General features: G+C 44.1%; 1 protein-coding gene across 2 annotated transcripts; it reads left to right on the top strand.

The window, feature by feature from the left end:
- The first annotated feature begins 9700 nt into the window (after positions 1 to 9700).
- Tceal5 (transcription elongation factor A like 5) lies at positions 9701 to 12772 on the top strand. Of its 2 annotated transcripts, XM_052746307.1 has the most exons (4): positions 9701 to 9722; positions 9916 to 10005; positions 11239 to 11306; positions 11912 to 12772. In XM_052746307.1, exon 4 carries the CDS (start codon positions 11938 to 11940, stop codon positions 12535 to 12537), a length of 600 nt encoding a protein of 199 aa, XP_052602267.1. In that variant the 5' UTR covers positions 9701 to 9722; positions 9916 to 10005; positions 11239 to 11306; positions 11912 to 11937; the 3' UTR covers positions 12538 to 12772. The 2 variants fall into 2 exon arrangements, with proteins under 2 accessions (XP_052602267.1, XP_052602276.1); XM_052746316.1 differs by lacking the exons at positions 9701 to 9722; positions 9916 to 10005 and adding an exon at positions 10161 to 10255.
- The last annotated feature ends 255 nt before the right edge of the window (positions 12773 to 13027 follow it).

Below are 13027 nucleotides of genomic sequence, written 5' to 3'. Positions count from 1 at the left end.
TCTGGAATGCCCATTGTACTGAATCCTGTTCTACAAGCATAACTAGATTCCTTCCTGTTGATCTTTTATATAAAGATCATTTATCCGACTGGAAAAAAAAATAAAAAATAAAAAAAAAAAGATTATTTATCCGGGGTAGTTATCTCTTTAGTTGAGCAGATTACAAAAAATGTATGAGGCAACAGCTCACTGAGTCTAAGACAGTTGCTCAGAAGAGCCCACATTAACCTGAAACTTAGGAATATACAGAATCTTGTTCTGTGATGCCTTGAACATCAGAAGATCATGTCAGTGTATCAGGGTGTTAATTACATGAAAAAAGTACATTTTATTTATGAAAATTGATTTTATTTTGTGGTGCTGGGTGGTGAACCCACAGTCTTGCACATACCAGGTATGCCAGTGTTTTGTAAAAAATAAACAAGGTAGGTTTCTGGAACATGTTAGTAAATAACTCATGACCAAATCTTGCCCACTGTATTTGGGAAAATGTAAGGATGGTTGAAAAACTATTTTGTAACACAAAATTATGGAATTTTAATTTGGTGCTTATAAAACTTTATTGGAGCACCAAATACTAATTCATTTGCACTGCTTATGGCTGTTTTTATATTACATTGGCAATATTGAGGAGTTGTAGAATAGTGGAGCTCGTCAAAGACTGTCACCTGGTCATGACATACAATGGTTGTCATCCTCTGCCTTAGACTATAACATAACAGTTGCACTTAGGAAAATGAAGGGAAGTTGACAGGTAAAAATGTCCATCATGAAAGGTAACAAAAAAAATATGAACCATATGCTTAATTCCAAAGTGTCCTAACCTCTCACAGGCACTTGAAATATAAGGCAAATGCATGAAGACAGCAGTTAATATAAAGAATGTGTCTAAGACAGGGTCTCACTATGTAGCCCAGACTCAAAGGAACTCACAATGATCCTCCTATCTCAGCCTCCTGAGTTCTAGGATTATAGGCATCAGCAGCCATATTTGGCTAAAAGCATATTTTAATGGCAAAAAGGAGGCTTTATATATGTATGAATGAATTGAATCATTGAGGCTTAGCCTATCATAGGCATCCAGTAATTACTAATGAGATACATGAAAAAAACTGATGAAAATATCAATTTAGAGGTATTAAAAAATAATCAGTATACAATATAGATGCTTGCATATTTCTAAAAATCTAACAGAACAAAAGTAATACAGACAATCACTCATTATATATTTTTCTTTTTCTTTTCTAACATAATGTCACATCATGCACCCCAATCCCACTCACCTCCCAGTTCCTCCATATCCTCCCCTCACTCCTGCAGCATCCTCCCCCCAAAAACTCCTCCAAAACTACCAATTAAAAACAAAACAAGCCAGGCGGTGGTGGCACACGCCTTTAATCCCAGCACTCGGGAGGCAGAGCCAGGCGGATCTCTGTGAGTTTGAGGCCAGCCTGGTCTCCAAAGCGAGTTCCAGGAAAGGCGCAAAGCTACACAGAGAAACCCTGTCTTGAAAAACCAACCAACCAAACAAACAAACAAACAAACAAACAAAAACACCTCGATCCTCCATCTTTCCAACATCTTTTCATTCTTCCTAGTGGCATTGGGAGCTGTAGTGTGTCACACAGTTACACCCTTTTGTCCAATCAGCCCCATCTGCAAATGTCCATTACAATGAGTCCTTGGCTTGGTTCAAGGCCTCTGGCACACCATCATCACTGGACCCTCACCAATACTCCTCTCAGATATCCTGCTGTTGCTCCAACTCATGGAGATCCCATGGTTATTGTTTAGTAAGACCAGTCCCTTCACGAACTCCAGCAGGTAATAGGTAGGTAGGGTAGATGTTAAGGTAGGCCAACCCAAGACCCAGGATGTGGGTTTGGATGGTAGCTGAGCTGGTTGGTCTGAACCACTGGGACCACTCCCATCAGAGTCAGCTCTCCTAGGCCCGCGCCATTGGGACTAGCTCTCCCAAACCCATGGTGAGGGGTGGGGCAGCTCTCCCATGGGAGGCAGGGCCAGCTCTCCTGCTGCAGTGACCATTGAGGGGCAGGGCCAGTGAGGGGCAGATCCTGCTCAGCATGGCCTTTGGATTCCAATATGCATGGTTCCTATGGCCCCCCTGTAGCAACACAGACCATGGACATCATCACAGACCTCAGTTGCCATAGGACCAAGGACTCAGGGCATGGCCCTTGGCAGCAGTTTGGGCCTGTATGTCACTATGGCCCCAGTGGCAGCACAGGCCACCCAGATCAGTATGGCCCTGGTGGCAGAGTGGGCCTTGGATACCAACATGGTCCCAGGTGGTAGCCCAGACCCCTGGCATCAGCATGTAATCAGGGTAATCAGGAGCCATGGATGGTAACACAGACCATGGCTGCAACAGAGCCATGGACCCAGACATGACCCTTGGCAGTAGCCCTGGTCTGGAAAACTCCCTGGTCCTAGGTGGCACCACAGGTCACTCAGATCAGCATGGACCCCAGTAGCAGCATGGCCCTTGGATATTAGCATGGCCACAGGATGCAGTCTAGACCCTGGGCATCTGTGTGGTGTTTGGTGGCACCATGGACCACGGACATCAACAAAGAACCCAGATGTGGTAGAACCATGGACCTAGACATAGTCTTCATCAGCAGCTTGGGCTCTGATGTCACCATGGGCCCAGATGGCAGTGTAGGCCACTCATATCTTCATGGCTTCAGTGGCAGTGTGGCCCTCTGACACCAACATGGCCCCAGATGGCATTGGCATGGCCTTTGATGGTATCAGCAGCCACAGATATCTACACAGACCCTAAGTGCTGTAGAGTCACAGAACCAGACATGGCCTCCAGCTACAGCCTGGATTCAGATGTCATCATGGCACCTTTTGACAGCACAGACCACTCAGATTTGTATGACCCTGGCTGCAACATGACCCTCAGATCCCCACCTGACCTCAGGTGGTGGCCCAGGCCTTGAGTGTAGCACAGCCTTCAGTGGTATCAGAAGCCACAGATATCAACCCAGACCCTGGCTGCAGTAGGGCCATGGACCCAGACATGACCCCACATCAGACATCACCATGGCCCCAGGTGGCAGCACAGGCAGTTCTGATGAGCATGGCCCTGGTAGCAGCCTGGACCTCGGACACCAGCATAGACTCAGGTGTCTGACCAGACCCCGGTCATCCACAAGACCTTCAGCGGTTTCTGAAGCCATGGACATCAACACAGAACCTGGCTGCTGTGAGACCATGAACCCAGACATGCCCCACCCCCTGCCCTCCCCCCATCCTCCCACCACCCCCACCCCCCCAGTAATAGTACAGGCCACTTAGATCAACATGGCCCTGGTAGTGGTGTGGCCCTCTGACACCAAAATGATCACATGGGTCATGGACATCAACACAGACCCTGGCTGCTGCGGAATCCTGGACCCAGACATTGCCCTAGGCAGCATCCCAGGCCCGGAAACCACCCTGGTCCTGGATGGCAAGCAGGCCACTAATATTAGCCAATTCCTCACCACCCTCGCCTCTTCAGATCTGCCTCTTACCATAGCACATGAACCATTTTGCCTCTTTCCCATTTCTCCACCATATACTTGCTCATCATAATGACACCTACCCTCCCAGTGCAGCAGACGCCTGGTGGGCCCGTGGAATCCTTCAGGCAGCCAGGACCAAGAGGACTCAGGCTGCCCTATGAATATCTTTCTCTCACCTTAGCCGCATGGCATCAGGTGGGCCTGTAGATGCCTTCAAGCAGCCCAGACTGGGAGGATCCATGCTGTCCCATGAGTGTCTTTTGCTCACCTCCACTCATTATATTTTAATAAAATTATTTTCCTTAAAATTTGCAAATCACTGAGGAAAATTCTAAATGAATACAAGGTGAGTGTTTAGCCCCAGAAAGTGTTGCAGAATGAACTTTCTAGTTTAGAGCAGAAAGTGGACACAAACAACCTAAAAATACACTCTGGGTACAAGTGAAATAAAGCTTTCATCATTAACTATCATTCAAACATTAATCTACCTTTATGAAAATGAGATAACATCAATGAAAATGGAGTAACAGAGACTAGATTTACCTCCCTAACTGAAATTTAAAACCTGGACAAAATTAATGAAATGATAACTTTCGATCATTGAACATTAGGCACGATAAATTATAGAACAGAAGACCAGGGATAAATGAAGTCATTACATAATTTTAAATGGTAAATTTATACATATTGCAGTGTTTCAAAATACATGAAGCAAAAATTCACAGTTCAATGAAAAATAAGCAAATCTCCAACAAAAGTCAAGATTTAAACATTGTAGCTTGAGTTTTCCTGCCTGGCCCACAGTCAGGCTAAATCTCTCTCACCTGCCAGTTCCACAGCCACTCAGACCCGACCAAGTAAACACAGAGACTTATATTGCTTACAAACTGTATGGCTGTGGCAGGCTTCTTGCTAACTGTTCTTACAGCTTAAATTAATCCATTTCTATTAATCTATACCTTGCCACATGGCTCGTGGCTTACCGGCATCTTCACATGCTGTTTCTCATCATGGCGGCTGGCAGTGTCTCCCCTCAGCCTTCCACTTCCCAGCTCTATTCTCCTCCTTGTCCCGCCTATACTTCCTGCCTGGCCACGGGCCAATCAGTGATTTATTTATTGACCAATCAGCAACACACTTGACATACAGACCATCCCACAGCAAAACATTGTCTCTAAAATATTAACAGAACAAGCAAACAGAAAACAGACTTCAAAAACATGAACCAGTTTAATCTATTTGATGATTATGTAACTTACCACCACTAACGGTCAAATGTACACCTGATTTACATGTGCATGACACATTTACCAATGTAGTCCATATTCACTGTCATACAATAAATCTTACTAAAGTTAACAAGACTCAAATGGTTATTTGAGATTGTGTTCTCAGAGCACAATGAAATTAAATGAGAAATCAAAATAAATCCCTGGAAAATGCTAAAATCTTAAAATAGGAACAATTAACATATATCTAAGTAACTCATGGCCCAAAGTAAAAACTAAAATGGAAATTAGGCCATTTGAGAAGTTCATGAGTAGACATTTGCAGAGCTTGTCTGAGGCTCTGGGATCAATCCAAAAATGCAAACTATTTCCAAAAAGGCGTATCATTTTCAAATTTTATTATTTATTGAGAATTTCATATATGAGTACTGTATTTACATCATTCTCCTTACTACTCCTCCTGTGTCCCCCCACTATGACACCCTCTCAAATTCATGTCCTCTTATTCTTTAATTAATTTTAGTTACTTACACACATACACATACATACACATTTATCAACACAATCTTCTGAGTCCCTTTAATGTTACTAATATGTATATGTGTTTAGATCTGACTGCTCGGGACTGAATAGCCTATCATGAGACTGTCCCTGGAGAAGACGGATTCTCCTGCTCTTAGTAGCTGTCTTTGTCACTGTTCTTTTTCTGTTTAGAGAGACCATGATCAAGGAAAATCTTTTCAAAGAAAGCATTAATTGGGGGTTTGCTTACAATTGCAGAGCTTTAGTCCACTATCACCATGGCAGCAGGCTTGGCAGACAAGATGCTGGAGAAGTAGTTGAGAGTTCTATAACCTGATCTGCAGTGACACACTACCTCCAACAAGGCCACGCCTCCTAATCTTTCTAATCCTTTCAAATAGTGCCACTCCCTGGTGACTAAGCTTTCAAATATATGAGCCTATGGGGATATTCTTATTCAAATCACCACAGTAGCTATTTTGACTGTGACTCTTTAACTAGGAGTGGGGACTTTTGAGATTTCTCCCGTTCACATTGGCATGCCAACTGGTGTCATTTTTCAGGTCTTGTTTAAGCAGCCATAGGGTTGACATTTCATGGGTTCAGGTTCCTTGTCTTATATATAGAACACTAGTTCTCAGCAGACATTCTCATTCTCTCTGGTTCTTATCATCTTTCCACTGCCTTATTCAGTGCCCCCTGAAGGTTGTGTTGTAGATGTATAAATTAGGGCTGGGTAGTTCTAGGTTGTCGTCTACATGTTTACCAGGTGGAGATTTCTGTAATGGATTCTTTCTACTTTCCTGATTTCTATGGTTACTCCAGGTTATATATTCAGATCTGTAGATTCAGAGATAGGAACTGCAAATATCGAGCATGTGGCATTTCTCTTTGTGGCTCTAGATTATCTTACTCAATGTAATACTTTCTAGTTGCATCTATTTATCTTCTGATTTAAGGGTTTCATTTTTCTTTACAGTTGAAGAGTATTCCATGAATATGCACCCCATTTTCGTTATCCATTTGTTGGTTGAAAGACATTAAAACTGCTTCCATTTCCTGGCTATAGTGAATAGAAAGGCAATGTACACGGCTGAGCAAGTATCTGTGGAGTAGAATGTCTAGTCCTTTGGATATATGCCAAGGTGAGGTATAACTGGGTCTTATGGCAGATTTACTTTCAGCTCTTTCAGACTTCTCCATACTTATTCCATACTGGCTGCATCATTTTGAAATCCCACCAACAGTGAATGAGGGTTCTCTTTTCCCTGAATCCCCTGCAGCATTTGTAGTTAAATTTTTGCCATTTTGATTGAGATAAGATAAAAATCTCAAAATTGTTTTGATTTGCATTTCTCTAGTTGCTAAGGATGATGAGCACTTTTAAAGATATTTCTTAGCCATTTTGTTTCTTCCTTTGCAAATTCTCCATTCAGATCCATACTCCGTTTTTCTAATCAGGTCACGTGTCTTTCGTGACTCTTTGTTTTTTGAGTTCTTCATGTATTCTGCATATTAATCCTCTATAGCTGGCAAAGAGTCTCACTCTGGCTGCTTCCTCCACATTGGGTTGGTTATTATTGCCTTTGCTGCACAGAAGTGTTTTTTAGTTTTATGAGGTCCTGTGGGACATCTCCAATGCTTTATCTGAGATGAGAAGAACTGTTCGCCGGGCGATGGTGGCGCACGCCTTTGATCCCAGCACTCAGGAGGCAGAGGGAGGCGGATCTCTGTGAGTTCGAGGCCAGCCTGATCTCCAAAGCGAGTTCCAGGAAAGGCGCAAAGCTACATAGAGAAACCCTGTCTCAAAAAAAAAAAAAAAAAATTAAAAAAAAAAAAGAAAGAAAGAACTGCTCACTGTGAGTGATGCTATTCCCTGGCAGGAATCCTGTACTGTATAAATGGAGAGGCAATTGAGCAGCAATAAGCATTAATTTCACTCTGTTTCTTCATCATGGATGTGATGTGACCATCTGTTTCAAGTTCTTGCTGCCTTGATTTCCCTGCCTTGAAGGACTATACCTTGAACTGTAAGTTAAAATAAACCCTTCCTTCAGTTTTTTTTTTTTTTTTTGGTTAGAGTATCCTCAGAAATAGAAAGAAATATCCCAAATACCATTAACACATGAACAATAAAAAAAGTGGTATAAATATAGAACAAAATATTATTCACCTATAAAATGGAATGAAATATCATATGTGTTAAAATGTGGATCAACCTTAAAAACATTATGTAAAGCAAGATAATTCAGACCAAAACTTTATGTTTTTAATAATTTCTTTTATATGAAATACAAAGACTACATTAAAGCATAAGGACAGAAAGCAGATATTAATTATTGTTAGGGACTGAAAAGAGAGAGCTGTGAATGGTGCCTAGTGATATAGGGGTTGCTTAGGGCTTAATGAAAGTATTTCACAACAATAGAAGTGAGTTGTGCACAACTTTTTGAAGGTACTATATACTACCAAATTATACATTTTAAAATGGTTAATTTTATATTATATGTACTTTCCTTACAAAGAACAATACAAGGAGCTGATTTTAGAAATAATGTTATTTGTTATGAGAGAGAGAAATAGAGAGGAGAGACGAGGATGAATCTGGATGTACTTGTGCCATGGCCGAGGTCAGAGGACAACTTTCAGGAGTCAGTTCTCTGCCACTTTGCCGTGTCTGCTCTGCAGTGTTGCTCAGGGCTAGTTGTCACACAGGCTTCTGGGCCATTCTCCTGTCTCTGACTCTCATCTCCCTTTAGAAGTTCCTGGTTACAGCACATCTAGCTTTTAGTTCTGGAACTAAATTGAAGTCAAATGGGTTATCAAGCTTGTGCAGCAGGCATGTTTAACCCACAAAGTCATCTCCTCAGCCTAGGCCTTTGGACATTTCATTAAAACCAATGGAGTCTTTTCTCAGCAAATTAAACATCAAACAAAATGTATATATTTTGTGCCCCTGTATATAATTTTGGACATAATTTTAAGGACTTCATAGTTTGAAAATGCCTGAACTCGAGGAATAAGTGAACGATGTTTCTCCTCTCCCCTGTTGCATTCATGCATAGTGTCTTCTCTCTTCTCACGCTCTTCTCTTCTGCTTCCTCATTATGTCAACCTGCTTACATGCCATCATTACTTTTAGAACCCTATGGCATAGATCTTCCTACAAAAGTGTATCTACTCCACTAAGTCTTACTCATTTGCACCTTGTATACTATCTTGGGTGGTCTGTTGAGAACACGTGGCCTGGATCAACCAGTATGGTCAGGATGTCCGATACCAAGTCAGAAAGTACCAGAACATGAGAATGGATTGCAGGCAGAGACCCTGCAGGATGGCTAGGCACTTTTCGGGTGCCTTGAAAGTGAAGACAGCAGTTGAGGGACCTTGCAAGCTGGACCTTCCAAGTAAAACGGAAGCGAGAAGGCAGTGTCTAACGGTGCTTCTACCCAAGCATTGTGAATAACCTCAGGAAGCAAACGGATCTAAGGGCTCTCCCTGCAGCAATGACTTCTCCAGGCTTCATGGTAACCCCAGGCTGCAGGAGGATAGAGGGCATATGCTCTTCCTCCCCTCTCTGCTGGGGCTGACTTATTCTGGTGGGAATTTGGAAGGAATGGATCAAAGGCATGTATTAAATTGGCCACCTGTGTCACGTACATGTAGTTTTTTGAAGTTATCAACACATTCAAGTGCCTGGATACAGAAAAAAGGAAGAGAGGCTCTGAAATACCGGCAGGGAGAGGGAAGTGATACCTTCCTTTTCTCTTCACAAGGACTGGATGATACAAACTCTCTGCAAGTCCCATAACCTGGACTACCTGGGTTCAATAGCTCTTTCCTTTCCCCAAAGTGAATGAAAGAGCCACAGTCCAATTAGATTTTACCTATCATTTACCAATTTTTCAGGAACATTAAGTAAATACGTATTTAAAAAAAGCAATTCATGACAGCACCAGTTAGTCATGAAAAGAAGTTAAAGGTATTTTGTATGTAGCCAATTCAGTTCAATTACAAACTGGACAGGTATTCTGCATAGAAAAGTTGGAGACTCATTTCCGCCTCTTTAAACACTTCATTTTAAATGAAATAGGTTTGTGTCTATGAGTTCAGCAGAGTAAATGAAATCTTAAAAACCACTTAAAAGAAAAGAAAATCTCTATTTCAACAACTTGCTTCCCTTCCAAAGGACCCACCCCGTGCCCTTTATGTGCAGGCGTAAAGTAGACCGTATGCAGAATGAACATCGGTGGCTGAGAGAGGAAGTGGATTGAAGGAGTACATGATTTGGGTTTTTTTTTTTAAGTGGTTCCCAAAATCCTCTGAGATCTTACGAGGCGGCAGTGGTAGGAAAAGATACAGCCTCTCTCTAATAACCACACAGGACTAAACGCATACCACTGGACGAACCACATTTGACCTCCGGGATTTGCAAGTAACAGAATGAATGACAAGGCCTCATGCTGTGGGGGAAGGGACAGAAGGTGGCGGGGGTAGTGAGGGAAAAAGTAGGCTGGCTCCTGACGCACTTTCTGGTGCTTGGGAGGGGAACTAGGGACCGGAGCCCACTGGTGACGTTCTTGTCACGTGATTAGGAGCAGACGTATGCAGAAGTCCCTCTCTTCCAGGTACCAGCAGCTACCAGAGCCTTATCTCCGTGGAGGAAGGCAGACTTGAAGCTGAGCGACAGAGGGGGCAACTGCCCTATAGCCCGGCAGGTTGGTACAAGCCAGGGATTTCTGAGGGAGGGGTAGTAATGGACAGAGGCTACCGAGCAGAGGATTCTGTCTGCTTTTCAGATACCGCCCCCTTTCCACCCCCATTCATTTTGGCGCAGAAGATTGTGTGAGTGTTGGTGGTAGCAGCTCTTGTATCCATGGAGAATGTGGGCTAACGGCAGTAGGAAATATGAGAGGGAGTCATTTCTCTGGGATAGCCACAAATCCTTCACTGCCTGCAGATCGCTGGGTAGGAATGACAGGAGGCTAAGACCAGAGCTGATTCAAAACCAGATATTATACTCCTTTCCAGATGCTCATCGACTTGGTGCAGGAAATGGATGGGGACGGGGACAGGGGTCGTTGGAGGGAGATCAGGGGTATAGAATAGCAATCGGAACAGTGATTGAGTTACATATGCCTTATAGAGGAGGAGGGCGGGGGAGGGGACAGCGGGGGAGTGGGGGTGGTGATGGCCTAATCCCTTTTAGGTAGCAGAAGAGGGGCACAGGCCCTGACTCCAGGCTGAGGAAGGTGGACTGCCCCAGGCCAAGATTGAGTTCTCCCATTCTCGTCTCCATCCCCCAACCATTTTGGTGCCCAAAATGGAAGGCCGAGGGGACCAAGGGTGGGGGTTGCTACATAGGAGAGGAACAGAGGTTTAGTATGACGCTCAGCTCCCAGGTAGGGGGTAAGTTCTTAATTGGAAGGGTTCAAAAGAGGTATTACGGACCCAAAATGTTAGAGTTGAGAAATAATTTGTCCCTTTCATTGTAGAAAGCTGTTTTTTCGGTGTATGCGGGAGGAAGGTGTGAGTGAAGTGCTGTGGTTATGTCTGCCCTGCCCCCTCCTCCTTCTCCGTTTTCAGAAAAGTATCCAGCTATGCACTGTCAAGGGACCCTGGGGTGGGGGTGGGGGACTGGTACAGAGAGACCTGAGTGAAGCACTATCTGCCTCCTGCCTTTCCCAGGCCTGAACTCTGCTCATTTCAGTGAAGTGAGAGTAGATTTGGGAAGGGAATTCAGAGAGAGAGAAACGGTTTGGAAGTAATTTTTCACTCCTGTAGCTCAGGACTAGAAAAAGGGAAACTGTCGAGGGAGACGTGTGGAAGAAGATCAGAGAACACTGAAAAATGGGTGATGGGGTGGGAGGGAGGAATTGGGAAAGTTTTAACCAAGATTGTGTGGCCTGCTTGCCAGTCATTCAGATTTCTAACCCTTCATCTCCCCACAGGTCTTCAGGTCTGTGATTGTGGACACCAATCCAGCCAAGAAAAGGGAAGACTTGCAGTATCAGCGCAGGTTAGTGGAGAAGGAATGTGGTCCACTACCCCCGGAAACAGAGCGAAAGCTGGGGAGAATACTACTTGTCTCTCTCCTCCAACTCTCCCATTGCAGTTTCAAGACACATTGCAAAACCCTAAGAGAATGGGATCCTTTATAGCTGGTGAGGCTAAAGAGGAGGCTATGAAAGTGAGGAGAAAGAATGGCGTTTGCCGTGTTCTCTGAGAATATCAGAACACCTCTGAAATCTGTGTACCCTTTTTACAAGTGAAAGGCTGAGGGAAAAAATGAAAATGTCCCGCAGGATTCCTGCAGTTCTTTGTAAGTTGAAACTACACAGTGCCGCTGTGGGCAGAGCCAGAACAAAGTTCAGAAACCACTATGTTCCCCGTTTCTTTCTTAGCACATCACTTTAACGGTAGGGAGAATCCCTTGGAATTTCCTGCCAAGTTGGTTCATGTGAATGTGTATGAAGTGTGTGAAGAAAGGAAAAGGAATATAAGGGTAAGAGTCCACCTGAAGGTGGGTTAGGATGGGTTGGCAGAACTATGAATCAAGGAAAGCAACTGTTAAAACCTTGTGTGGGCCTGTAGACCTTTAGTATTCTTTTCTTTGTCTTCTAGGACAAGCAGCAAAGGAAAATCGCACCATGGAAAAGTTCTACAAAGAAAATGAAGGAAAGCCAGAAAACAAGGGAAGGGCAGAAGATGAAGGAAGGACAGAAGCGGGAGGAAGTGCAGATGAAGACAAGTCAGATGCAGAGGGGAAGCCAGCACGCCAGGGGAAGCTAGGGGAGGGGGCAAAGCCAGAGGAGCAGGGACAACCACAAGATGAGGGCAAGTCAGAAAAGCAGGGAAAGTCTGAAGGGGAGGGCAAGCGCCAAGGGGAGGGCAAGCAGGATTCCCAGGCAAAGCCAGGCAGCGAGGCGCGAGCTGCAGAAAAGCGCCCTGCTGAAGATTATGTGCCCCGGAAAGCAAAACGAAAAACAGACAGGGGGACAGACGATTCTCCCAAGAACTCCCAGGAGGACTTACAGGACAGGCATGTAAGCAGTGAGGAGATGATGAGGGAGTGTGCAGACATGACAAGGGCGCAGGAAGAGCTGAGGAAGAGGCAGAAAGTGGGAGGTTTTCACTGGATGCCCAGAGATGCACAGGATGCGCTAGTCCCCAGGGGCCAGCGGGGAGTCAGGGGAGTGAGGGGCGGAGGCAGGGGCCAGAAGGACTTGGAAGATGCTCCTTTTGTTTAATGCCTTTGACCCTTCCTTCTGATTTCTCTGATGGGAAATATTGCCAGCCCTGCTTTCCCTGGCAGGCATTTGCCAGGCTCTGTGCTTTTAACCTTGTGCTATTTTCCTTTAGGTGTCACTCTTGTTACCAGCAGCCAGCACTATGTCTTTTAGTAAAGGACTTTCACCCATGTGCATGGAAGAGATGTTCATGGTATACTGTAAAATAATAAAGATAACAGTTTGCAGAACCACAGATGCAGTATCAGTCCATTTTTGAAAACAAAAGCATCACATAGAATATTTCCATACAAGGAAAATTCTTCAACTACATAGACCTAAGAGAAATAATGGCTGTCTCTGTGTGGTGGGACTTGAGAGTTTTCATTTTCTCATATAACCCCTTCCCTGTTAGGAACAGAGGTTAATTTTATTATAAAAGAAGCAATAAAAGATGAAATAAAGGACTGGGTGCAGTAGCACACTCCTTTAGACCCAGGGCTCTAGAGGA

The sequence above is a fragment of the Peromyscus californicus genome, unplaced genomic scaffold, assembly GCF_007827085.1.
Source record: "Peromyscus californicus insignis strain IS unplaced genomic scaffold, ASM782708v3 Scaffold_10__1_contigs__length_136768540, whole genome shotgun sequence".
NCBI lineage: Eukaryota > Metazoa > Chordata > Mammalia > Rodentia > Cricetidae > Peromyscus > Peromyscus californicus.
Note: the sequence above shows the minus strand (reverse complement) of the source record. Positions and strands in the feature narration are given on the sequence as shown.

Excerpts from the sequence above, each read along its gene's own strand:
- Tceal5 (XM_052746307.1), top strand. The coding sequence starts at position 11,938 with ATGGAAAAGTTCTACAAAGAAAATGAAGGAAAGCCAGAAAACAAGGGA.